General features: G+C 38.9%; 3 protein-coding genes across 3 annotated transcripts; all 3 read left to right on the top strand.

Annotated features, from left to right (window-relative positions):
• The first annotated feature begins 123 nt into the window (after nt 1-123).
• On the top strand, nt 124-13794 carry LOC145478876 (uncharacterized). Its single transcript, XM_081457065.1, has 8 exons — nt 124-521; nt 4836-5027; nt 5437-5625; nt 6369-6551; nt 7486-7656; nt 8169-8300; nt 8880-9048; nt 9627-13794. The coding sequence occupies exons 1-8, from the start codon at nt 371-373 to the stop codon at nt 9634-9636; spliced, it is 1197 nt and encodes a 398-aa protein (XP_081313191.1). The 5' UTR covers nt 124-370; the 3' UTR covers nt 9637-13794.
• Nucleotides 13795-13904: 110 nt separating this feature from the next.
• LOC145478879 (furin-like protease 2) lies at nt 13905-22035 on the top strand. The gene is made up of 8 exons (XM_081457067.1): nt 13905-15119; nt 16802-16984; nt 17317-17484; nt 17972-18112; nt 18853-19014; nt 19508-19654; nt 20455-20619; nt 21010-22035. The coding sequence occupies exons 1-8, from the start codon at nt 14993-14995 to the stop codon at nt 21036-21038; spliced, it is 1122 nt and encodes a 373-aa protein (XP_081313193.1). The 5' UTR covers nt 13905-14992; the 3' UTR covers nt 21039-22035.
• A 2656-nt stretch (nt 22036-24691) lies between these two features.
• On the top strand, nt 24692-27564 carry LOC145478884 (adenosine receptor A3-like). The gene has a single exon (XM_081457073.1). The coding sequence runs from the start codon at nt 25188-25190 to the stop codon at nt 26181-26183; it is 996 nt and encodes a 331-aa protein (XP_081313199.1). The 5' UTR covers nt 24692-25187; the 3' UTR covers nt 26184-27564.
• Nucleotides 27565-27568: the final 4 nt, after the last annotated feature.

Below are 27568 nucleotides of genomic sequence, written 5' to 3'. Positions count from 1 at the left end.
ACGCAATGCTATCAACTCTGCCTTCAGTTTTGTTTGTCATTTTATTTCGAAAAAGATGTATTTTTCCCGGTTCAACCCTACTTTTAATTCCTATAGATGTTTCTCAAGTTAACATCTATCAGTCATGATCCGTGCTTTTAAGAGCTTATCTTTAGTTTGTGTCACACAAATATACTGAATGTTTAATGCTAAGCAGGAGTAGTACTTGTCAATAAAGTGATCTTCTCGTGGAATTCTGATGAGGCAAGCCAGAAACCACGAGCGGAGGCAGAAAGGAAAAGCCGGGCGTCGAATTATGCACGAGTTTCCGATGTTTTGATAGGCCAAAGGTTGCTTGATGAATAAGTGCAGCACTGAGTTACTGTAAGCCATGCTACTGTTTCAAGTCATCTTTCTATTTGTTGTCGCTGAATTAAGCTGTCTTCGACATCCAGTTGTTAATGGAGAGGGGAATTTGGCTGAGATTTCGTCGCAAAAGACTGACCTTCAAACACACAGAACCAAGCGGTGGTTGTGGCCTGGTGAGTGTAGTTCAACTAAACTTCCTTGTTAGTAAGCTCATGCTCTTCTCTACTATTCTGCAACGTAACGGTAGCGACCTTGCGTGTCTTGAAATTCTTAAGATTTTAGTTTTTTTTTCAGTTGGATAAATTGAAGCAGTCATCGTCTGTTCAAGTAAAATTTTGAATCATCAACTGAAGAGTGTAAAAACTTGAGGTTGGGTTGAGTTCCATGTCTTTTTATATCAACAACTGAGAAAATGCTAAGGTATGATCTGCTTACACTTTGCAGAAAGAAACCTTCCCTGCAATCGTCGAGTACGACTGTTCTGCACAGAATTGTCGTTACCCCCTGAACTCGACTTTACTGACTAAGAAGAAGATCTTTTTTTACCTGTGTGTCGACGCCTAAAGTTATTGATGCTTGAAATTAACAGTGTTCTCAGTATCGTAAAATATTTAGGAAGATACCGAGTATCTCCTTTATCCTACATCCTCTCGCTCAGCATTGGTGCTGATACGATATGGCTCCAAAAATGATTGCGTGCAAAATATGTTGGACAAGGTTACAGCCATTTATGCTGAAGAGAATCTGGCAAACCATTATTTCTGGTCGTGCAGATCATTTGATTCTCTGGCTGAGGACGGAACATGAGATTTAGGATACATATCTTAATACAAATATTTATTAGGGAATTTTATTCCTGCTGCAAATTCGTATAGAAATTCTCGAGTTGGCCCTAGATAAAATCCTATTTTTAAATGACGTGGATTGTTACGGTGTCCCCAGTTCGACATGGAATTAAAACACAAATGAAAACAATTTCCAAATTACATGTAGATCGTCAACATTTTTATTGGTTTAAGCGGATTTTGTTTTATTTGTATAAAGAAATCAGCTTTGAAAGATCGATTTAACGTGGTTATGTCACTCGACTGGAAGTGGTATCGAACCCACAACTGACCAATTCTCTAACGCCGTTTCCATGAATTCCCCAAATCAATTCAGTAATTAATCCACAAAACGAGACGTGTGGTTTCTGCTCGCACTAGTATTATTAATCCACTTTATTGAACACACCTCAGGAAAACGATTTAAGGTCAAACCAAGTATCATTATCCAATATAATATTTTTTCTTTGAGTTATCGTTTGAACAAAGGACATATCAATTTTCCACTTATGCGGTTCTGAATTTCGCATGAGTAAATGAATGTTTTCTTTTTCTCTTCAAATCGTTAGCTATTGAGTGTGTATTTCGCAGTGCTAGCTGTTTGCGTGTTAACATTTTGCAAAGTGATATTCGAGAATTTTTTTTTCTATTTTAAACTTGGCATCGAGAGTGAAAAGGTTACGCTATACTGTTTCTCGATCATGCAATTATTGTCTACTTGTGAAAGACGATTAGAAGCATATTCAGACGAGTACAAGCGCTAGTATGTGCTCAATAATTACGCTTCTTCCGGCTCTAGTCCGCAAAGCTACTTAAACTCATTTTGAAATATTTGGCTTGAATTTTTCATGCTAGTGGTTTGTAATCCGTCCCTATCTTCTGCAACCTTGGTGTCATCCTTGTTTTGCTTTCCTATTATCTCTGTGGTGGTTTTTCTACCGTGGTTAACATCTATTTTCGAAGGTTATTTTGCACGTGCAAAGCATGCCTTAATAATACCAATGACATTGCCGTTAAGTGTGATCTTATCGCCATGCATGCTTCCATACGCGACAAATAGGAGTAAAAGTATCTTTTTATAGACAAATGGAAAAAAAAAATTGAGTTAAGTAAGAGTATAACCCGAGAGCGCCGCCGTCAACGAGAGGAAACCGCTCCCTAACATACTTACCGTTAATTTAAAAAATAAATAAAGCGACAGCACACGAGCTTGTAGCGCGAGCAGTAACAAACCTTAAGATTGCAACGCTCATGAAGGTGGACAGAAGCCTCCTTCTGCTCCCTCTCAAAGCTTCTTAAGAATGAGTGACTTTATCGCTGTAAATTCTGCTTAAAATGTGATAAATCGGTCTAAGTGCTTTCCATAAAGAAGAATCAAGGACATGTTTCCCCAAGTACCAAGATTTTCAAAATGAATTTTAAGTCAAAAGCTTCTCAAATCATTTACGCGTCAACTTGAGTTATCGGCACAAAATATGAAGATTACGTGCACGCCTTGCTACGAGGAGGCAAGCGAAGTTTCTTTATCGGCATCTTAAGCCTGGGAAACAAACCCAAATAACAATATTGACATTAATTCTAAGCAGTTCAGGAATGCCATTTTAGGTCAAATGAAACCGCGAGGAAAAGATGATGTTATTTTGGTCAATAGAAGTTTGTTTAATTTACTGGTTATAGACGACTTTGTCACTGTTGGCAGGACAACATGTTCATCAATTTCGAGACATCTCTTTTGACTTCGATACTTGTACTATGCCGAGAAAGAGATACAGTTGATAAAACCACGATTCTCCTGAAATTACACACTCCAAGCACTTGCTCCCCTTGTGGTTAGTTGTGTACGTAACACTTGGTTTTTCCACACAGTGTTTTTTCGGGAGCAACTATGTGCCAAAACGACGGTCTGATAGCCCTCATGGGGTCAATTGTATTAATTGGTGTGCTAAGTAGCTGGCAGCCATCGGTATCTGGGGAAAAGCTTTGTTTTGTGGACTCAAAAAGCGTGAGAAAACGAACTTTTAGATTTAATTATTGTTACATGCAGGTGTTATACGTTGTTACAAGAGTACGTACATTATATAGACTAGTGACTCGGAGTGCTCAGTAGGTTTTCCTTTAAGTTGCTAAAACTAGTGAAAAGTCAGTCTTTCTAATCAAAAACCCTCCGTTCAGTTGAAGACGAAATTGGAGAAACGACGCGCTAGTATGGGGACTCGTTTAGTGTGTGGGCGATACAAGCTCGATTCCCCTCACACACTCAATTCATCGAAGTGAAATACACGACTGTTGTAGCCAGGTTATTTAGAAAAAAAATGCTCTTTTAGTGTATAGCGAACCTTTTGTTTCACACGCTTTGTAGTACATCTGAACACTAGCTTTTTCTTATCTCGCCTTTTTAAGTTTGAAAAAAACTTTTTATAGGCATTCTTTGCAAAAGAATGCTCCTTTATTTTTAAACAATGTCTGTTTTACAAATTACCCTGAGCAAGACAGGATTTCCATTATCCTCGCTGAAGAAGAATTAACGTCGAAGTATGTGCACGCGCAGACTGAGATAAAAATGTGAAGGAAGTATTTATTTACAAACACAGTCTGTGTTCATGCTGTTCATGGCGAGATTTTAATATGCGGTTTACATTTTTGCTGGCATAAAGCACTGAGCAGTGGTTAAAAACATTACGAGAATTTGCTATCCTAGAAAAGACGCATTTCTGGAGGGCAGAAGGTCGTTTTTATAGAATTTACAGTAAATATATTTCTCAGACATAATTATAAAGCGTTCGATGTGGTCACGTACAGAATGTGACGATATATGACCGGATGTTTTTAGTCTATCGTTCATGTCAAGGTGGAGCACGTTCTCATGGTGAAATTTCTTTAGGTTTATTTTCTGAACTTAGGCCCAGTTCATACGTCGCATTTCTGCCGTGTCGAATTCAATTCAATTAAGTGCGGCAGAAATGCGACTGTCAATTCATACGTCGCACTTGTGTCGCACTTAATTCGGAATTTGTGCTGTCGGGTATGTCAGCCAGCGGAAATAGTTTTAAACGGAGGGTATTCAATATGGCGGACGAAAATACTGAGCGACGAAGAACTTTAATTTTGCAAAAAATTGACCGCCAATGGAACGAGAAGGAGAAGGCTGACAACGGAGCAGTATGTGTTGCAATATGCTCAGGTTGTATTGGGTCGAGAATGGCCAATTTCCTTCTTTTTCTTGAGCGGGAAAACATTTACGCATGCTCAATACATTAACATAATGTATGCATTAGATTCGACACGGCAGAAATTCGACGTCTGAATCGGTGTCGCATTTCTGTCGGATAATGCGACAAGACCAGTCGAACGTGCGGCAGAAATGCGGCAGCCGATTCAGACGTCGAATTTCTGTCGAATTTAATTCGTTGAATTGAATTCGACACGGCAGAAATGCGACGTATGAACCGGGCCTTACCTCTTAGAAGAAGAAAGACAAGTATATAAGGAGACTTACCATAATATATTTTATGTTATCTCATCGTGGTTGAATCCTGTAAACGTTTCACATTTCGCAATAAAAATGAGCTCTTGATTGCTGACGGAGGTATTTAGCAAGGGTGGTTTTTTAAGTACGTCGTTATTTGTTCACCTTTGTATCATATCTTCTTGGCTCGAATTTAGGGTGTGGCTTTATCCCAGGATGTGAGAAATGCAACGATGGACTCATTTGCAAGAAATGCAGGACTGTCTTCATCCCTGTAGAATACGAAAGGAGCAAAAACACCATCATACGATGCATTCGCTCTTGTCCCATGGGCTACAATATCACGTCTAGAAAGGGATATCCCAAGATATGTGTGAGAACAGAGCTTGGTAGGTTCTTATGACAAATGATATTACGTCTAGAAAGGTATAACCAGGAAACCTGGAATTTGTGAGAGGACACAACGTGAGATGTTCGCCTATGGGTTACGAAATCTCATCTAGAAAGACTCATCCAAGGAATCCAGGAATTTATGAAGGGAGAGGACAGGATCCAAAATTATTACTGATCTCAGATTTGTCGAGGTTGCCAATCTCAATACTCTCTCTCCATTTGTAATATTCAGGTTAAAAGTGTACGGCTTTTTCGATCTCGCTAACGACACAAAAATTACAGTTTAGGAAATGAGAGCTTTTAGATATTTTAATCTCATTTAATATGGTTTGTCATCTATTTACAGACCATCCCATGAATTTAATTTATTTCGAATGAAAACCACAATGTTGTTTGTTTATTAAGGTTGTGCTGCAAAACACTGCGACGATTGTCTCCCCCACAACCCGGTCAGCTGTGCGAACTGCTCATCGGGATATTATGCACTCCAGAAAAGGATTATGGGAGATGTGAAATGTGTGAGACAGTGCCCGACTGGCTTCACGTCGACCGTAAAGAAGGATGGGAAAAAGATTTGCAAAGACACACAGTCAAGTAATTAACCAACTTATGTGTGATTTTTCCATCAACTCGTAATCAGCATGTTATTTTCTCGGCATTTTAAGTTCTGACGAGGTAGCTGTGGGAGGGGAGGTGACTGAGAGGAGAGGGTACGTTCCCGCGATACAACTGTACGTAATTTGCAATGGCGGTACTTCCTTATCACGTACACACTCAACCCCTGGAACTAAACTGCTCTTTTTCCTAAGTCCTTCTCGATGTTGATTACACTTGATTCCCTATTCTCAAAGTAATTTTAGCTTAAACAAAGGAAATGAAACAATTCGTCCGCTTTCTCTGTAGTTGAAGTTTCGATTGAGAAGATTTATGAAACTTTCAAGACAGTGTTTGACCACATTTCCAACTGAACACCTGGAAGTTCTAAAACTCCACTAGGCGTCGTATTTTCAACTCTCTTGGAAATGTGGTCAAACACGGTCTTTCGTGTTTGATATATTCCTTTCACATCTGTGGCTGATTTTAAAAGTAAAGTTGATTTTCTCTTCATCGTCAATTTGCTCCGAATTTCTTTCCTATTCGAATTTATAATGTAGACCATCCACATTTCTCATCGATCTAATGGCCATAAAAACAGTGAAATATTTAGTCTTGTCGAATTACTGTTGATCTCATTAAATTCTGAATTCAGTCCAGGTTCCACTTTAAAAACATAAAACTGAAAAACTGATTAACACAACAGACTGTTAGCAATAATTATTTATTTTATATTTTTACAGAATGCCAGTCCAATGTACCCAACTGCGCCAAGTGCCTTGACAGTTTTCGATGTCGGAAATGCAGGAATGACTTGCATGCCTTTTTTAACAAATCTGGCATGGTTTGCGTACGAAACTGCCCGAGAGGCCTTGTCGCCGCAAACTCTAGCTACTTTGGAAAATACTGCAAGAAAACACTAGTGGGTAAGACTGAATTGGAGAGTTCACTTGTCATCACTGACATAGAAGACATGAGAGAAAATCACACTTTGGGCTTACAAGCTATGGGTTGTTGTACCAACAATCAATTCCCGTTCAAGCCTGAACTTTTTTCACGCTTTAATTTCACAGCAGTTTAAATTGGTGTACATAACTGCAATGATGATCCATGTCTTAACGTCTTTCACGGCAGTTCAAATATATGAACTTTCATATATTTTCTTTGCTTCTTTGAAGAGACATTAACTCACGAAAGTACAAGCCATCCCGTTCCCTAAGTTTACGATGTAATACGACATATCAAAATGCATTTAATAAATAGCCCTTGGCCTGCTTTGCAAAATAACACACTTTTTTGTGGTCATGACGTCACATGGCGTCATTTAGTCCGCCATCTTGGATTTCACTATTTTCTCAGAGAGCAGTAAAATAACGTGAATTGATATGAAATTAACCAGTGATAGAAGATTGCAAAAAGGACTAATTCTACCATGTAACTCAAGAAAAGTAGAAAAAGGAAGAATTCTGTTTATAAGACTAAATTTGGCTTTGCCTTAGTGCAAAATGTGGCTGGTATGGCAATTTCAAATAACGAGGGGGGTCAGTTGGCACATTAAAATCTCAGTGAGGAATGAATAAAAAGCAATGAAAGTTTCAGCAATACAGAGTAAACTCATCTTCTATTATCTCATCTTCTAGAAAACTTTATCAGGTGGCATCCACTCCAACTGAGATGATAGTCCATGATTAGATATCTTTGTATAGTACAAGTGCATGCATCTTCCATTTTAAAGTTAAAATTATGTCAAAATAGAAAACTGAACAAACTTTAACAATGAGCTTCACAATACTTTTCTATCCATGTCAGTCACATTAAAGTTCTTGTTTTTTTTTTTTCTTTTTTTTTCCGGGTGGAAAGAATGCCAATCCGTTTTAAACTGTGAGAGATGTCCTGACAAAATCAACTGTCGTAGATGTAAGCCGAGATATTTCAGGATCAAATTATCGGCTTTCTCCAACTCGACGTGTGTTTCCACGTGTCCTGCTGGGTTCGCAAGAAAAGGAAGGAGATGCCAACGGATTAGAGAAGGTAAACGAATATGGAAATGTCGGTAGATGAAATCCCTAATTATAAACTAGAAAGAATCTAGAAACTGTGCTTCAGCTGTTAGTACATCTACAGAAAGGTATGAAATCGATTGTTAACTGATGGTAATAGTAATTCGTAGAGTCTAACTCGGTCTGTATGGTGTTTCAAATGATGGACAAAATTAGTCAAAATTATAGCAAAATTCGAGGATAAAATTTGGACTAAGCAAAGTCGGTTAAAAATTATTGTTGCTATCATTGAAAAGATTGTGGGGAGAAAGCCATTTCCGAAAAGGGTTTCGTTATGTAGAACCAGTATTTAGTCGCAACGAAAAGGAAACAAATGAAGAGAGGGTTCACATGAACACTACTTTGTTACTGGACACCTTAGCTGCTCGTGCTCCAATCAGTTTACAGAATTTTGTCATAATATACCACGTGGTTCACAATATCTAGGCTTTCTTAGCTAGGAAAGGGTATTGAGCAACTTGCTATTCTGTCAACTTCCTTTAGACGGCTGTGGTGACGAATATTGTTTGACCTGCAAGGAAGGCTGGTATCGAGTCAATTATAATAAAAGGCACTGTCAACGCAAGTGTCCCAGAGGTTTCTTTACTCTTGGCGACAAACAAAAATTCTGTCTCAGTAAGTACAACTTTTAATTAAGTACATGAGCCTAGTTATAAGCGAACAGGCATCAGATATCCTAGAGTAGCGTCAGTCTTAAAAGTCTCCTCTACGTAACATGTTTTCTTTCAAGGAATCCGTTATTTGTTGGAGGTATCTTCTCCATTTTGGGATTTCATTAATATAGCTTGTGAACACCGATAAAAATAATTGATTGTTTACAGGTTTTGACATTGACTTAAGACGTGAGTGATGCTTGTGAGCGGAAGTTGCCATTTGCCTCTGTTCCAAAACGAGTCTGTCAAAACCACTCTTTGTCAAAACGAGTCTTTGTGATAAAGTATTAAGTTGAAAATGTGATTCACTTGCACGTTTAGTTTCATTTTCATAACGGACCTTTTGCACACAGAGTCGCTTCGAAGCAAAGGCAAAAGGCAAGCCCATTTTCGCCGCCTGACACAATAAAGGGCTAGTAGAAACTAGTCAAACTATTGTTGTTCCTTATATCTTCCCATCTTAATAGACCAGAGTATACCTTTCTCTTTCAATTTGACTCTTCTGTTCTGGTAATGAATGTTAGCAACTCCTATTCTGCAGGATGCATAGCCCACTGTGAGGAATGTGTTAATGGTTTTGACTGCACCAAGTGTGAGCCAGGAACATCGAAAATTGTCCAGGGACTACATACGACTTGCGTGAAAAGCTGTCCGTTTGGTTACACGAACCATGGAAACGTGAAAACAGGAAATGTCTGTTTACTTAAGAGGTAAGTGAAATGACGCAACCCTAAGGCGTACATGGATGGGTGCTGAGGTCGGAAGGTTTCGTAAAAGCTGTACCTATTAGAAAAATTGAGAATGTTAGAATTGATCCCATCAGATAGCAGGCAACATTGCCAGTTTGGAGTCAGTTTGGAGTCAGATTGGGTCTATGATGTTCTGATCGTTGAAGGCAGAGGTCAAGAGCTTTCTTGCTAGAAATATCTGGTGTAAATACTGCTTGGTAATGGTTCATAACAAAGCCAGTATTGCTGAGTAAAAATCTGATTTGACCTCACGTCGTTGCGATGGTTGGATTACAGGGTACAGACCGTATCAGATAATGTTCGGTCATTTCTTAGCTATCAGTTAACACTTCAGCCAATTTCATATTTTTCAAAAACTATTGTTGTGTGTTGCAAGGTCTTCCAACGTTAACGTTATGATAGTCTGTAATTTAAATTTTTGTTGAGAGAATTATTATCTGGAAAGGTTTTACTACTCGTGAAGTAACTGAGAATTTTTACCATATTTTGAATCGAAATTGCACATGATAGAGCTCTGTTTTTTCCCTTTCTCTTTACAGGGTCACGTGACCTAGATGACGATGTTTTGTTTCAAAACATAAAAAGATGAACATGCATTCATGGAAAGTTCAACGACTGTGAATAATGCAGAATTTGTTTAGAATACTCATGTTATCCGTAAACACGTTTAATTAAGATCTTGGAGTATATCCACAGTCAACGTTAAATTTACTTCTATGTCGACTGGCTTTCAAGGAACTTTTCAAGGAGCAGTCGAGCCGCCGATTTAGAGCCAAACCGCAAAGGATAAGTTGCTTTTACGACAGGTCACTATATAGTACAGAAAAGATGTTGAGGCCACAAACAAATGAATGAGACAACAGCTGGGGAGTGAGAATGGCCAAAACTGATCGGATAGAACCACACAGTTGTGTCATAAACTCGGTTCCTGAATGGATGGAACATTGATGATTGAGACTACAACTGAGTACGTCACGCACTGCAGTACTTCTCATGATACCATGCGGAAAATGCTTTGCCGCATCAAATCTGCGTGTGCTGTTTGCTATATAGACGCTAGGAATGAATTTTCACGCTAGAATCGGATGGTATTGGTTATACCATGGCGATAGAGCGCAGACGTCGTTCGATTAACATAAAGGGCTAGCTTAATCTTTAGATCAGTCGGGCTTTTCGTGTTTCTTGGAATCCTCAGTAATTGTATACAGAATAATAATTTTAGAAGGTCACTAGAAGCTCTCCCTAAATAACTGATGCATGTAGTCAAGTAAAATTGAAGGAGAATGGGCTAAAAAATTGCCCACTTCACGCCTGGGAAATTTGAAAACGCAACATGTGTTTGAGGAAGATCAGGGTAGCAAAGTTACATAATCATTGTGAGCTTCTGCGTCGTTTTCGAAAAGCTCCGTTTTCAAAATGTTTTCCGTCCACACTAAAACGCAAGGCCGGCGTTTTCAAATTCCTCCGGTTTCGAAAAGCTCCATGTCCAGTAGTATTTATGTAGGCGGTAGGCTTAACCGCAGAAATTAAGCTGCGTTTTAATATTTCTACGGTGTATCGTGGCCGGGTCCTTAGTCATTTAGAATTTATTCCTCTTTGTAAACAAGTGAAAGTAAATTATCTTTGGAGGAGTTCGTCTGACGTAAAACGAATTCAAATTTTGAATAACGTTTTCCACTTTCTAAATACTCCTTCGAGAAGATGAATAGTCGAAAAGGGAGAGCCGGTGACTATGTTCTGTTAGAATCTGTTAACTTCACTCAACATTTAGTGGGTTCCTATTGAGAATTTTTATATACTTTTCTATCGTATCGGTAGTTACGTAAAAACTGATGAAAGGGGAAGATACTAGACAGTAATTACGGGCAGGGGCTCTGAGGATGGGAAACACGATTCTTTGATCCTTTAAATAGGTCGCGTTTTCTCCCTTGTTTCCCATTAATTTGATCCCAAACATTTCCTCCCCCAAAAAAGTTCCCTTTAATAGTAGAGATATTCCTTGTTAACTACGGTTAGACCAAAAAATATCCCTTGCTCCTTAAAAATAAATGCATAATGTTCCCTTATTCCTCCAAAGCCCTGCGAGGTCCTGAAATGTGCATGATAATTTTTACAACATATTCCTCTTTTACGACATTATGATGATGGCTAATTCGTTTTCCGCTATATGTAGATCAAGTTAACAAGGAGCATGAAGTATAGCTATAAACTGTAGAGAGCTTGTTGAAAGATCTTAATATATAATTTCAGTTTACATCTATTGTTTTTGTGTGATCATTAAATTAAAGTTCTTTTATGTACCAAACCTATCAGTCTCCTAGATTCTCAGCCGACAGCTGGGTGTCTAATGTACAATTTTTTTCAGATAAGCTGCAGTATTTTACCTTGTGGCCATGGAAATAAAAAATGAAATAATCCTAGAGATATAGTAAATGATTTCTAGTGACGGCGAATGATGTCTAGAAATGTGGAGGGATGTTTCGTGCATCGATCCGATGAACGATGCACGAAAAAGGTGATCCTGGATAGGCCATATACTTAGAAGACCAACTGTCTGCATTTCCCGGCAATCCCTCTGCTGGAATCCGCAGGGTAGCAGAAGGAGAGAGAGGCTGAGTAATGGCTGGAGAAGTGATAAAGAACGCGCCATTCAGTTGAAGGGTTTACACATTGACTGATATGGACCGCCTGGCCAAGGACAGGGAAACTAAAAGCACTTTCAACTGGAGTGAAAACGCTTCAGATCAGATCAGATCAGTGACGTTCCTCAATTAGATTATGTGTGGTTATGTTTTTTTTTTTATCAATATGAACTCCCAGTAATCGGGCGTGTTTAAAACTTTTTCCAACTTCTCTTGTCTGGAAATAGTAGACGCTGGAAAGTGAAATATTGATGATGATATGTCTTGATATATCGTTGATATTTGTTTCAGTATTGATGTTTTTAATATCCTATCTGCAGTCCGCATTCTATCATTTATAACCAGAGGTGAAGTTTGCCTTTGAAAATATGGGTGGTCCATTGGAATGAATAGATGGTCCTTGGAATGGGTACCCAAGGTGGTTCATGGACTGGGTCTACAGGGATCTATAGGGGTGGTCCAAGAACATGGCTCTATGAGGTGTCAGGTGTTCCATGGACCAGATCTACAGGGTTAGACTTGCCACAAGTCGACCTCATGAGTTTCGGGGTAGAATAGCGTCAAAATCTATACAGGCGTCCATTGGGGTGGGTAACCCGAAAACACTGACCCCCTGTCCGCGGGGCCCAACTACGGACCGGGTCCGCGGACTACCTATGGACCGGTCCACGGACTGCCCCTACGAACCCCCTCTACGGACCAACCCCCCAAAATAGAATAAATAAAACAAGAAATAGATATTTCACTTATGGGTTGTTTAATAGATCGTGTCGGCGAAATTTCGAACGTTACATTTTGCAAATGTAACATTCTTTGGTTCAGGCTCGGACGCAATTCAAGTCAAATCATTACACATTTCCATTTCCTTTGCTGTGGCCATACTGTATATGAAAGACCGTGAAAGCCTCCAGGAAGCCTGCGGGAAGCCTTGAAATTTGTGCTGTTTCCTCTCCACCATTTTGTTCAGCCCATTCTAACGTGGCTTCGTGAACTCATTCCAGGCTTCATAATTTGCTCAGCGCAAATTACAGATACAAACAAGCTTGAACGACCTAAAAACACGTCTTCCATGGCCAGATTGAGTCACGAATGGAAGGTAAACATCTCCTTACGCTGAAAACAGCTTTTAAGCTTTGGGGGGTGGTCCGTAGAGTGGGTCCGTAGGGGCAGTCCGTTGACCGGTCCATAGATAGTCCGTGGACCCGGTCCGTAGTGGGGGTCCGCGGACCAGGGGGTCAGTCTTTTCGGGTTACCCCTATTGGGGTGGTCCATAAATTGGCTCCAAGTGGTGGTCCATGGAGTGGGTCAACAGTGGTGTATAGGAGGTGGTCCATGAACTGGCTACATGAAGTGGTTCATGGACCGGGCCCATAGAGTTACTCCATTGACCTGGGTCCTTGTTTAATTATAAAATAAACACTAAACTTCTAATATCCTCAGTACAGCTATTATATCAAGAAAATGACAAAAATGTGTTAACCTATTCCATTAAAGTTTGGGTGCCTGAAATTGTTCGAAACTGTTGTTGGCAATGAAATTCTGGACACCGACAATCTCAAAAACTGAGAATGCATCGTAAGCAAAAGGAAAACTGGACCTCCATTCTATTGCACACAGGAGCATGGTAGCAAGTAACCGCAAGTTTCAGGTCAACTCTCGTCGTCTATCGCGTCTGATACTCTTCGTGCCCTTCGACCATGCAAATGGTCATGAGAGTTATGGGAGAAATCATCGTGGATTGTCGTGCCGTTTTAGCAGGGCGCAAATGAACAAATGGACTGACACCTGTCAGTAAAAAAAAAATAATAATAATAATTCACTCATTTTCTTATCTTGGTCAATTTCTAAAAGCAAGGACATTTCCATATGAATCGAGGTGGTATTGATCGTGTCATCTCAAAATTACTCTCTCAAACTGGCTACTCTCACCCTAACTTATTGGGTTCCCTTGGTAGCCGTTGGTTTTAAAAGGAAATTTTTTGGCCCAGGTTTAAACCCGTCCCAAAAGATATTTTTAAAACTGATCCAAGTCAACTATTAGACTTTATTTAAGTCACACCTGATGTTAATGACTACGCCGCTTTTTTTAAGCTAAAACATAAAAGAAGTAACAAAGAAAAACACAAAAAACCGTAAAAAAAAAAAAAAAGAAAAAAAAAAAAAAAAAAAGAAAAAGAAAAGAAAAGAAAAGAAAAAAAATTCGAAACCGGGTCAAGAACTGCTGAGGTGATACTAGTTTACTTAAGTTCCGCGTGGCAATTAAATAAAGGGAAAACGCAAAGCGGTGGAATTGATCGATGATTTCGAAGATCCTACTCTTCGGTTATAAATCAGATAAAGAAATAGATGTGATAGATTTATGATAGTTTTCTTTTCTGTACGGGAATGGAAGTAGACATAGATAGGGTAGAAACAGGAAGTTTTTAAGGCACCTGTTTTGTGTTTTATCAGTCATTTTCTGAGCTACCCACATCACGTCCTTCGGATTTCATGTAACTGCAGATGAACGACATTTGGAATATTGTCAGATTTACAGGTATTATTACAACTTCAAAAACTGCCGGAAGGCATGTTAGAATTAACTAGTTAGCATACTCTGTCTAGGCAAGAACGTTCTCGACATGATAAGTTAGAAACCCAACCTGTTTACACTATATCAGGTTTGTGATGTCAATGGCTATTAGATCGGCTAAGGACATGGGAACAGTGGTTCAAAAATCATCACCGGTATCAGTCATAAATAAGAAATAAGCATCGTCTGTCAATATGCTAAAAGCACTCACCTTTTTTTTCGCTAAAAATAATAAATTCAAATCAGGATAAGTGCCCGTAATAAGTTTTGATCGTCAAAAATTAGAATTTAACTTACTAGATTCATCTCCTGGGGGCAACCGGGGTTATCTCCACGCGAACAAAGTACTTACCTTCGAACAAGAGTTGCAAAGGCGATATTTTTTAAAATATACTTTGCGTTGTCTTTCTGTGCATAACTGATATCTTCCCTTCAAATGCTGAAAATAAATTCGTGCTCAGGAATCTTGTTTTCCTGAAAGATTGTTTTCGATTTTAATTGACCACATCGACACCCAATTCGCCACCTTTGACATCATATGAGGATGCCGCGATAAGCACGTTTATGGGTATCTGGTAGCAATTCTATTTAAGATGTGTGTGTCTGATGTATTTGTCAGTAGCGCAGGTCAACAACTCGAGCAAGAGACATCTTTGTTAACTTGAACAAGCGGGTTTTAACTACGTCAACCATGGGAGTGAAAACTGGCTGTTTCCTTGTCACATGGGCTGTACTCCTTGCAAGTGGAAGAGCAACAAGTGTGGAAGACAGAGAGTTCATAGAGGCAAAACAACCGAGCTTGCTACCGAGCAATGAAGGTAAACAGATTTAACTTTTGTTAATCTTCTTGGTTGAACTAATCAAGGTTAGCGACCTTGATCGAAGTCTCATGAATCAAATTGTATCGCTAGACCCTCACTACGGGTTATCTTTCTTAGGCACTCGCCACAATTTTTAGATCGCATTTTCCTCCTTGATCCCTGCTTGAACGTACTTATCAAGTTTAGCGATCTCGATCGAATCTTGTTACGGCTGGCAATCGTTTCTAGAACATTCCCGACTCAGGACAACGCTTAATATTAATTTTTAGATAGAAGTTTCCTTCCTAAAAGACCTTGAATTGCGGACATAAATCGAATTACTGTAAAAACAAGGTAACTTTCACTCACTTGAACAGACTAGCAAATAAGCTTCTTTACTGTTTGTAAAAGAACCCAGCCCAAAAAACTCTTAACCCTCCTATCTTCAAGAATGTCTCATGCAACCTGTTCCTAACTATGAAAGTCTCTTTAGCGCATGAAATTATAGACTATTTCGTAGATAGCACGAAGTTGCACCTGCACGTCACTTGCACTAATGTGATTTGGTTGTCCCTAATATATAGATCCCAGCGAGCATTCATCTTATATTAGCCAGTACAATTAGAGCTGCATATTTAAGTTAAGAAAATATTTTAGTGTTGGGTTTCCCTCTTTATCTTCTTGCTTTTCACTTCATCCCACGCAAAATAGTTCTTTTGTGGGTTTTCAGCTTTATATCTCGGAGATTTGCTCTAATGAATGTGAAACATACGAACTATATTTCACTCACCCTAACTCAGTTCTTGTCGGTGTCATTTTTACCTCGTGAGTAGAAACGTGTTCGTCAAAAGAAGTGTCAGGATCGTAGGCAGACGAAAATTCTTACCGAGGCAATATCAGAAAAGAAGCACTTTGTCTATATCATGATTTACTTAATTATTCAACATTACCTCTAACAGGAACCTAAGATAGATAAATAATATAAATTCAAATCAGTTTCGTACCCAGGCAAGTGTCTTGGTTCGACCCTGAGTGAAGTTTATAAACATTGTGCCTAGGGCTTAAAACACGTTGTTATTTCTAGCAGGAATTTCAGCCGCCGCCATGGTAGGCAAATTATTTTTCCAATTTTATTGTTATTCTTGTCATATATTTCCACGCTCAAACTTTATGTAAATATTTTCAAGTTAGTCCATCCCCTAAAAATGTTTCGTTTTCCATCGCCCTCCCTTGTAACTCAAAACGAGTGAGTAGGTTGGTTGGTTCAAAACATTTAGTTAAAGCGGACGAGAGAAATACTGACAAATTAACAATTTTAAAGCTTGTTACTGAATGAAATATGAAGTTTGTATTGTGTTAAAAGTGAGGGAAGTAAAAAAAAAATAAAGTTCAAATAAATGAATAATTTCAAGCGAGCGTTCAGGTCATCTTCTCCGTGTCTGCAATTATACATCAATGCCACGAGAATTCTAAAAAACAGTTCGAAGACTGGGCTATGAGGACTGATTTAAATGCCAGAGTCACTTGAAGATTTAAATGAAGCGTACTATAGTTGGGAACACCCGGAAAATGGAAGAATGGAGCGATTCGACAACTCTTTTTTAACTTTTTTAAAAAAATATTGGGGACGGCCGCGCGACGGAGAACGCGAAAAATTGCCTTACGTTATTTTACCTGGTATTTTATTGCTTTCACTTTAGGCATTTGCATTAAAAACGTTCCGCAATGTGCAGAGTGCCTGGACCACAGGACATGTCAGAGATGTCAGAAAGGCTTTCTTTTACTTGAAAGTTATTGGGGCGCACTATGTGTGTCTAGCTGTCCTGACGGGTTCACCGCAATACAAACAGAAGAAAATGGCTTAGTGTGTAAAAACAGTAACGGTATGAGACTTCTTTAAGTAACGGTATAAGAAAGAGTTACAAGTACAGTGAAGACAGCCAGACGTACATAAGTTTTGTTCAGTTCCCTATGGGTTGCTAAGACAGTACGGTAAACGTAAACTGACAGTAACTTACCACTGAAATTTTACACATATGTTTAGTTAGTGCTGCATTGTATTGGTTAGAAATTGTATTAATATTTGAAATCTGAAATTCCAACTCAGATTAAACTGTTTTGAGGATAGTTTCGTTTTCTAAGATAGATTTTGCGTAATGGCTGGAATTACACGTGTATCATGTTTGTCCACTCAAATGTCTGTTTCTTGTTGTAGGATGCGGTAGAATACCTCAATGTTCCCAGTGCGAGGAGAAGTTTGCTGACATTTGTGACAGATGTGAAGACGGGTTCCTACTCTTGCAGCAAGGCACTGGCGCCGAGGTTCAGTGCGTTGCTTCGTGTCCCGTGGGATTCGTGAAACACGGAACAAGATGCCGCGCAGGTCAGAACTAAATACAATGCATTATTTTCCACTGTAGTAACATTCCAACGACCGTGCTTGTAGAGGAAGCCAATGTTGCAAAAAGGAAACTGACGGAAAAGCTAACGATCAGCCTCTAGAAGTACTTTTTACTCTCTTCTGAGTATTCTTACATGAGTTCAAGATTATATCATCTAAATTCAACTATAAATTCGCCATAAATGTGACGATGGTGAATTTAGCTTGTTCATGATCAAAGTCGTCCGTTTTACACAACTAGTATTTGTGCTACTGGATGTCACATCGACATGCTATGGTCAGTCAAAAGTAGGTTGACAAAAAAAAAATATTTAAGTCTCATGACATTAGACTACTGTTGTTGTTTTTTGCTAGGAGAATAGTTTCTCTCATCCTCTCATCATAAGGCTTCGACGAGTTTCCCCCAACTTTGTCCTAGGATCATCTTTTCGGTCTTCTTCGCTATCTTGTTTTCTTCTTACAATTACAGAAATGTGCGAGGATTTCTTCTGTTCACGTTGCAAGGAAGGCTGGGTCCTACAATACAAAGGAGGAACTAAGTGTCTCTCCAACTGTCCATATGGCTTCTATAGAAAGCAAGATTGGTACAGCGATCAATCTTACTGTGAAAGTTAGTAGTAAAGGCAGTAAACCGTTTTCATTTGCCTCAGTGTGTGTAGTTCAGAAATATCATTTCTGTAACCGGTGGCGAAGTGCGACGATCGAACGCCCAGTGCATTGTTTCCAACGGAGTGTTCCGTAACGGAGTCTTAACAGGGCTAGTTTTGTTGTGTTCTTTGTATGGGCGAGGTATTGTACTCCCACAACGCACATATCACTACATTGAGAAAATGAACAATAGGAGGTAACCAGAGATGAAATAGCATCTCTTGTGCGAGATATATGTAAATGATACTCATACTTGCATCATTATGCCTCAGGGAACAGCGGCTACGGGAGCTGGCGACAAGCCATTTGGTTCATCCTTAACCTTCATATCTGGTTATCCTCTTGTAAGGTGGCTTGCGTGAAGACCTATGCTATTGACTTTCTTTCACGCGGCACAGCGCCGTCGTCACAAGGGCAAAACTAGACGTCTGCAGGCAGACTACCTTACAAGAGGGTAACTAGTTTCGGAAATGATTTTATCACTCAGAGTTCAGCTGGACTTTATCAACGGGTACTGTGTAATAAAACACTGTTTGAATAGCGAACTATATGTACCGTTCCTCATTCTATCGGATATTTAAAATTTCCTTTTCATGCATGAGCCATGAAGTGAAAACATTAAGTAATTAACCATCAATAAATTAACCAAAAAGATAATTCTTGTAATCAATAAACGACCGAAAAAAGCCACCTATTTTTCAGTGTGCCGAGCGAATTGCAAGAGCTGTCAAGACTCGTACAACTGTGATGTGTGTGAAGACAACTTTTTTCTTCTCGAGAGCGTTTTCTCCAAGTGTGTACACTCCTGCCCTGTTGGGTATCTCCCAGACAATACCCAGTCCCTGGGAAAGGTCTGCAAGACAGGTAGGCTGTATTCATCTGAGTCACGTCCTCCTTCTAACGCACTCAAAAGGAGCTAGGGCTGAAGTTTCATGTTAACAATAAGCATATTGACCTAATGAAGCGCGACAAAGTTCTTTGCTGTAGGTTTTTACTAGACCTTGGCCTTGACCGTGCACAAAACACAATAATTGTGTACTTCTGACGGAGGAACTTACTAATAGAAACGTTTCTGTTACGTAATTAAATCATAGTGAATGAGCGCAATACCAAAGATTGTACTCGGTACGTCGTGGTCCTTAAAACATAAATCTTGTCATCTTTCCTCCCTACTTTGAAGTTTGCTGAGTTTCATAACCATTTCCCTCTGTTAAGATTTTGAATTTCATTTGAGAAAAGTGATAAATGGTGACAAACGATAACCGCAAAAAATCTCAATACCTGTTTATCCCTGTTTATCAGATAAGAGAAAGAGCATTCAGGTGGAGTAAGTAAGTAAGCTATTATCTTTTCATAGATAAACTCGGCTGCTTAGACGAAAGATGCTCCCAGTGCCAAGAGGGCTGGTACCGAATCAGCATCCGGAAGGTCTATCACTGTCGCATGGAGTGTCCATCGGGATATTTTGGGATAGAACAAGCAGGAAAGCCAAAGATTTGTGGCCGTAAGTATGCATACATCAAGATTACCTCACAGAGAGATCGGAAGCTGAAAAGACACCGATGAAGAAGACATCAGAGGGCCTCCCTCATTAAACGAACGGGGATGCTTAAAGCTATGAATGATATCTCTAAAAGAGACAATCTGAGCGTGGCTCAAGCTTTGATTGACTTCAAAAAGAAACATTTCAAACAAAACAATACTTTAGGGTTACGTTGACTGGAATGGCAATAAAAAAAACCCTGTCATCAACTGGAAGAAAGTTTTAAGATCTGCCTGATCTCCTTTTTAAAGTTATTTTGGTGGTATGTGAACTAGATGGGTTAAGACGATAGCCGTCCGTTTTCAAGAAGCTGAATGAACAGAATCCTCAATTTTCAATCCGAAAGGAGACGATATGCATCTCCGCCCTTTATCATGAGAACAACTTCCTCCCCCCAACTCATTTCACCGTAAGGCATTACTAACAAGCTGCAATTTGGTGACCCAAAATTGGCGGTATGCATGACTTCCTTGACAACAAGCTAAGAAAATATTCTTAGACAAATTATCACCTCTGATATATCCGCAGGTTTTATGGCATGCCGGTAAAAAAGTACCACTGAGGAAGATTTAACCCTCATAGGAAGCGTTTGTTTTATGATTACAACTGCCGTCTTTTCTTAAAGCATCTCTATTTAAAGGAAATACTATTGGTAAAAGGGAAATTAAAAGTAACGTTAAGAGTGTGAAGGAGGGGGATCCCCCATGAAACATGCAAGGTAGAAGTAGATCATTAATACATACATGGTTTTTCATGTTTAGGTTGCCCGTATAACTGCCAAGAATGTCTAAACCCCCGGGAATGCCAAACGTGTAAGTCGGGTCTGCATAAACTCGTGCGTGGTGGAAGAGTGTATTGCGTCTGGCATTGCCCTAAAGATTACCTGGCTCATGAAAGCAACAACAATGAAAAAACATGCGTGAAAGGTAAGAAAGTCACTTAGATTATACTTCAAGTGAAAAACAGAATGCTGAGAATTTTTTTTGCTATATTCGCTACTAGATAGTGATAACATACTTAATTGTACTAATAAACGAGAAGTTCTCCTGAAGTAGCCGATCGGGTCTGACTGGATTCTCTGTGCACTATGATTGACTAAAAGTCATGCCTTATCGGGATACAGAGTGTTTTTTCGAGTTTTACATCAGCTACATATTTTTGCTTCTAGTTTTGATTGTTCAGTGGACTGTTGTTGTCCCCTGTCATTGATGGGTCAGAGATGGTGGAAAGCGAAATTATCAGTTGTACAGAGCAGGGTTCATACAATATATAAGAAAATATTAATCCTCTGAGATGTTTCTTTATTTAATTTTCAGCAACTGGCGATCTTCTTCGACGATTATAAGAGAGAAACTACGAGCTGATATAACATATATACGAAAGTTGGAAGTGACATTTTGTTTGTATTTTTTTTTTCGATAAATTTCAATGTAAATAAAGGAAGACGTGTAGCTGCGGCATTAACAAACCCTTCTTTAAAGTTATTCCAAAAGATATTATTAAGATAATGGATGGCTATTTATTTAAAAGTTCCCCTCGCATCATCGCCAAAAATTATTTAGTTATAAATCTTAATGAAATCCTCAGAAAGGAAATGTCTACACAAAAGATAAGTGCTGCTTAAAAGAGTTTCGATGAGGTTATTGCATTGGTTGTTCGTAATTTAAATGAGATATATCCGTTTCCTTTCGTTTTTTAGTTTGTTTTGTTTTGTCTCATTATTTACTCCCTTCAATCGTTCCTTTATCACTGAGCTTACTTGGATGTTAAAATTAAAGTGCACTGGAAGCAAAGGAGATTATTATTTACTCGGAGACAAGAAAAAGATAAAAGGGACGTGGGGAAATTTAATCAGGCACAATCAGCACATATTACGTTGTTTTCTTTGTGAGTAAATTATTTTTTTTTCTTCTCCGATTTCGCACGATGCCCGAATTATCTGCTTGGACCTGCAAGATTGAAATTGCCACAGACTGAATGTAAGAGAGAATTTATCTTCCATGTTATTGCTACACAGCTTTGCTCCAAAAACTGTATTCTTGTTTCTTTCTCTAAGTCAATAAATCAGGCTCACTATGTTGAAAACATGTGTACTGTTTTAATTTTTAATTAAAATTAAAATTAAAATTACATGACCACTGGCGCAGGGGGAGCAAAGGATATTTTCCACTGTCAGCGAGTTCGATCTTTGAGTAAATCCGTGATTTAATGCTATCTAATAATGTTTTACGTCTTTTATAGGTTTCATGACTGAAATGATTGATACAAAATGATAACCGGCCATGGCAAAAATGAAATACCGGAAAGCGAAGACAACGTAGTCAAGCATGTTGTACAATGTTAGATATGAAAGTGAAGAATGATCATCGCAGTTAATTTTCCAATTTAAGCAACTGGAAAGAAGAAGCCTGAAAAAAAAAAAAAAAAAAATCAGGGCTTCAACGGGATTCGAACCCGTGACCTCCGCGATACCGGTGCGATGCTCTACCAACTGAGCTATGAAGCCACACATTGGGAGCGAGGTCAATTAATTGAGTTCATGTCTTCCCGTGAGGAGTGAAATGATGTAAAGTTTATATGAAATATTTCATATATGAACTGCGGTTATAGATGAAAGTGAAGAATGATCATCGCAGTTAATTTTCCAATTTAAGCAACTGGAACTGCACAAGAGACGAGATAATCCACTTTCCAGTTGCTTAAATTGGAAAATTAACTGCGATGATCATTCTTCACTTTCATCTATAACCGCAGTTCATATATGAAATATTTCATATAAACTTTACAAATGTTAGATATATCCGATAGCTGTTGTACGAAAAGGCGGGAAAACTATGTGATGGCCGACAAGAAGAATAAGATTAACTTGGAAAATAATATACTTATTGTTTCCATTAGTGTAGCTGCGGGGAGGAAGGGGGAAGGGGAACTTAACCCACATAATATCTATTTATTTGCATTTTGCGCTTTTTGACCTATTACCAGTGCGCTTGTAACAGTTGTAATCCAAGCAAAACAGGCATCAAAAAATGATGTCAACGGACTACAGGATTGAGGTTAAAACAATTATTAGACTTGCTGTGAGTTATCTGAGTTGTCTGGCGTAACTTAGTGTGACAACCGTGTACCCAGCTGAAACAAATAACAACTGCACAAGAGACGAGATAATCCACTCACAAACAAAAGCTGATCGATTTGGACCATGTGAAAGACAACATGTCAAGAAGGTCCACCCTTCGATTGAAACGTGTCCCTGGCGCTAAGACTCTGTAAACGTTAGTTGTTTTTAACTCCTTTGTGCATCGGATGACTTTACGTTTAAAAAAATAAGGAAATGATTGCATCAGGTTTTTTCCTTTGTGGGAATTTGCCATCTGGCCACAAATTTTAAAAATAACATTTTGTGCTCCATGTAAAATGCAAACCTTCCGCTGCGGCAAAAATCAAAAGACCCTTTAATGCTTTTTTTTAACCCAAGTCTTATTTAATTAACTTACAAAATAGAATTTGCTTAGCTATAGCCCTTTATTTTAAAATTTGACCCTCTTATTATAACTTTCCTTTTTATCTTAAAATGTTTAAACTCTTAACTACACTTAATTATTTTTTTTGTCATTTCCATTACGAGTTAAGATCCAAAGTTAAATGCGTTATGCGGTCCCAAGACAGCATTACATACAATGATGAAAAAAAAAAACACCAATGTTTTTAAAATTGCCTGCTCACGTAAGATTTCTTCCAAATTTTTAATCGGAGGACCAAAAGCCATGATAAAGTTGGCATTAAAGCACGTTTATATTTTGAGTCTGTGCTCAGTGTGTCGCACGTTAAAATTTAAACATGCCTCGAATCCATAACTAGTTTAACAATTGACGTTAGATTCGGTACATGTGAGGTTGAGGGCAGATATTTGAAACGGTCTTAATGACAAAATGGTTTTCCATTGTTTGCTGTTGCGCCATTCTGCCAAACAAGGTGGAAAAACCAAAACCCTACTGCACGAAAGTAATCGAAAACTGAGTAGGCATCTGAATCCGTTGTCGTTGAAAAGGTTTTTGAATAGACACTTTTTGTTTGCCGTTGCGCCAATCTGCCAAACAAGATGGAAGACCAAAAGCCTATTGCGTAAAAGCAATCTCGCACGTTTTCAAACCGAGCAGGCATCCTCATCCGTAGTCATTGAAAAAGTTTTGAATAGGTACTTTAATTTTTTTTCCGTTTCTTTGTCAAAACAACAAAACAAAATTGTCAAGAAATTTTCCATTGTGAGAATCAGATTAGAGGACAATTTCGATTCTGATAAGGAACAAATATACATCTTTCATATGCAAATTTTATCATGTGAAAGAAACATTAAATTTTGCTCAACATCTTCTGCGACCACCACCACTACCAACAACGCGTAATACTTTGCAAAAGCGTGTCCTTGTCTGTACTTCAAAAATAATAAAGGGACGGTTTATAGTACTTTGGCTTCACCTGAATTGTTAGAGCTGGCGACACGTGATCATGGGATCGAATCCGACCTCCAAAGAAATATGAAAAATTAATAAAAGGAAAAAAAAGTAATGAATAAAAGACTTAAGACGTAAGATTTATTATTCGTGAGTTGGATGGTTTTCTTATGTTATCAAGAGCACTTGAAACGTTAAGCTCTGTGCTTTGTCTTCTTTCATAGCCTTAAGAGTTGAAGACAGTACCAATTGATTAAATAAGGAAGAGGTTTATGGACAAACGACGGAAAATAAGTAAATCTTGTCCCTGTTGTTCCTTTAACTTACGTAACAACATTAATTTGAATCAATCAAGTCGCCAGCCCGTGTGCATTACTTCCTTTAGGGGTAATCGAAGCCCTGCTCGCTTGACCAATCAAAGAGCGCATAAAACAATGGGCACACAACAGAAAGATAAACTTAATCTACGTTGCTGACACATGAATGTTGATTCAGAACGAAGCAATGTCTTTTTTGTTAATTTCAAAATCTTTAATAATGCGCATCGACAGATCACTGACTCATAAACAGTCAGTCTTGCTTCATGTCCGAATCTGAACCACCCCAGTTCAAGTGAAATATTATTATCTGAAACAATTAACTGTCATAGAGGGACGATTATATTGCACTGAGCTTAAACTTAAGCAGGATCCACAGGAGAAATAAGGTCAGTATTTTTTTTAAAGTTGTCCTGTAAAGGGCTGATATTTTCCCGTGTATCGTTGATGCTAAATTGGTATCCCTTGATTAGCAGGCTTAAAAAGGCGAATTTACAGTCACTTACTTCACCGATTATCGAAAACAACTAGAACTGACAAGCTAAGAGACTTGGGACATCTCGAAAGTCTGAGGTTAAGCGACGAAAAGCTATCATAGTAGTCACACTACCGTAGTACGGCTCTGAAACAACTTCTGACCGAATCAGCGAATCAATCAAAAGAAACACAGCTGTCAGGTGTGTTTTCTTCTTTAGAAAGTTTGCGTTTTAAAAATAACGCAATATGGTTGTTTTATTTCATAGGAAGCAAGAGACGGAATACGACATGTCAAATATTACAAATAACCATTCACGCAGTTCCAGTCATGTTTTGCTTGAACCAACAGACATTTGGTACTGGACCATCAGAGGAATCATCGCCGTTTTAACAATCGCGGGAAATGGCCTCGTCATCTACTTCATCGTTTTCAAACGGCGCCTGCGTGTCACCAATAACTGGTTCGTGTTATCCTTAGCTGTCGCGGACTTTTGCGTCGGTTTGTTCGCAACACCGAGCGGACTCGTCTGCACCTTTCAGCTCCAGTGTGACTGGAGGGTGCAGATAACATTTTACAACTTTTTGCTTTTGGCCTCCACTTTGAACCTGTGGGCGATGGCAATAGACAGGTATATCGCCATTGTACATTCTCTCCGGTATGCATCACTCATGACAACTACACGAGTCATTTTGATAATTGCCATGTCCTGGGCTATCTCATTTCTTGCTACATTTGTTCGCCTACTTTGGTTGTACGACAGCCACCTTAGAAAACCGATCGAAAAATACTATCGTGTTGTGATTGACTTTTTGTTAGGTATTTTATCATGCGTTGTACTGTTAGTTATTTATCTCCGCATTTTATACATTTCTCAAAAACTTGCCAGGCAAACGGCCTCTCAAGAAAAAGACGTCAATTTCAACCACGGACCGCCAAATGTCCCAAAATGTCACAGACGAACACGGAGAAATTCATCGGCAAGGGTTCTTGGATGTGTGATTTTATTGTTTGTACTTTGTTTCAGTCTTAATACGTATGTTTCATTTTGCCTAAATTTTAAGCTTTGCTCTGTAAATCCTCTTGTCGGTTCCATCTCCTTGCTCCTGGTTTATTGTAATTCTGCTGTTAACTTTGCTGTGTATGCTTTCATGAAAAGTGACATTCGTTTGGAGCTGAGACGATTGTGTCCATGTGGCAGTTCTGTTGATGTTACCCAATCCATAGAGGTTTCCTTAACCTAATTGTAAATAAGAGTGCTACAATATGAAATTCGATAATGATTGTGATAAATTCATAGTCTTTTGTTAATTGAATGTTAATGTATCACTCTGGTGTAACGAAGCTCAATAAAGAAAAAAAACAGTGCACTAACACCCCACAGCAAATTTAAAAATATATATATATGTGATCCAGCCAAATAAGAAGGAAGGAAAATGAAAGAAAAATTAGACGAGAAGGAACTTTGCGCAAGAAGAAAGGGACAATGAAGGAAAAAAAATTCATTTTTAGCAGTATCGGCCGGTATGTGAGTGCGCTTATTAAAAGACACTTCAAGATGACGTAACAGAGTTTCATAGATTCACGCACATCGGTACTCAATAAGAGGGATTTTACGACCTATTATAATAAAGTTTTCACATAACGCGCGCTCCGATTGGCTGAAACAGCGTGCTTTATCAGGACTGGTTCACACTAGCGACGGAAGCGACGGAAGCGGAGTCGGAATCGGAAGAAAGTTCTGTTCTAGTGTGAATCGGTACGACGGAAGCGGAATCGTAAACCTCGCTTTCAGCGTAAGCCTCGCTTTCATTTGTAAACATTCAAGATGGCGGACCCGGGAGATGAGAGATTGCTGCTTTTGCTATTGCTTTATTCTCATATGACGAACCTCTCAGCAGACACAATACTACGGTAACTAATACCTAAACGGAAAAACCCGAGAAAACTGCAGCCATACAACAGCATGATCCTGACTAACGAAAACATCAAACAAATGAAAATGTATTCACTACTGCAATACATACCGGTCTGAAGTCCTACTTGTTTAGTGACATCCTCCCATGCTAGCCTTTTTTTGCTGTTGTCTTTGAAGTTCCTGTAGGACTTGTCATAAAGAAAGGGGAACTGTCTCACAGCCTCTGCCAGTTTTTCCTCTAGAGCCGCCATTTTTTTCCTTTCTCTCAGTTTGAAAGGGACTGGTAATGAGTTTTTTGATTGGCTGATAATTCCGCTTCCACTTCCGATTCCGTTCACCTTGTTCTCACTGGATCGGAAGCGACGGAAGCGGATGCGGAATCGGAAGAAAAAGAAACTCTCCTGATCCTTCTGACACCGATTCCGTCGAGTTTCCGACTCCGCTTCCGATTCCTCTTTTTAATTTAGACTGGATCGTAACGCTCGTTGCGCTTCCGATTCCGTCGCTAGTGTGAACCAGCCCTCAGAGAACAGAGCACGGGTTGATGACAGTAAGCTGGCTTTCAAATTTTTGCTTCATAATTTTGACAAATTTGACCTAAATTAAACATCCCTTGTGGTTCAGACAAACGCAGTGAAAACGAGCTCTATGTCTACAGTAAATATGGCTCACGGAGACCATTGTTAGCAACAGTAGTGTGAAAACTGTATT

This window comes from Orbicella franksi, chromosome 2, assembly GCF_964199315.1.
Source record: "Orbicella franksi chromosome 2, jaOrbFran1.1, whole genome shotgun sequence".
In the NCBI taxonomy this organism is placed as follows: domain Eukaryota; kingdom Metazoa; phylum Cnidaria; class Anthozoa; order Scleractinia; family Merulinidae; genus Orbicella; species Orbicella franksi.
This window is presented reverse-complemented; position numbering and strand designations above follow the sequence as displayed.

Excerpts from the sequence above, each read along its gene's own strand:
- LOC145478879 (XM_081457067.1), top strand. The coding sequence starts at position 14,993 with ATGGGAGTGAAAACTGGCTGTTTCCTTGTCACATGGGCTGTACTCCTT. Across the intron at positions 16,985-17,316 it reads AGTGTGTAAAAACAGTAACG|GATGCGGTAGAATACCTCAA; the intron begins GTATGAGACTTC and ends TTCTTGTTGTAG. Across the intron at positions 17,485-17,971 it reads CGGAACAAGATGCCGCGCAG|AAATGTGCGAGGATTTCTTC; the intron begins GTCAGAACTAAA and ends TTACAATTACAG.
- LOC145478876 (XM_081457065.1), top strand. The coding sequence starts at position 371 with ATGCTACTGTTTCAAGTCATCTTTCTATTTGTTGTCGCTGAATTAAGC. Across the intron at positions 5,028-5,436 it reads ATGTGTGAGAACAGAGCTTG|GTTGTGCTGCAAAACACTGC; the intron begins GTAGGTTCTTAT and ends TTGTTTATTAAG. Across the intron at positions 5,626-6,368 it reads TTGCAAAGACACACAGTCAA|AATGCCAGTCCAATGTACCC; the intron begins GTAATTAACCAA and ends ATATTTTTACAG.
- LOC145478884 (XM_081457073.1), top strand. The coding sequence starts at position 25,188 with ATGGTTGTTTTATTTCATAGGAAGCAAGAGACGGAATACGACATGTCA.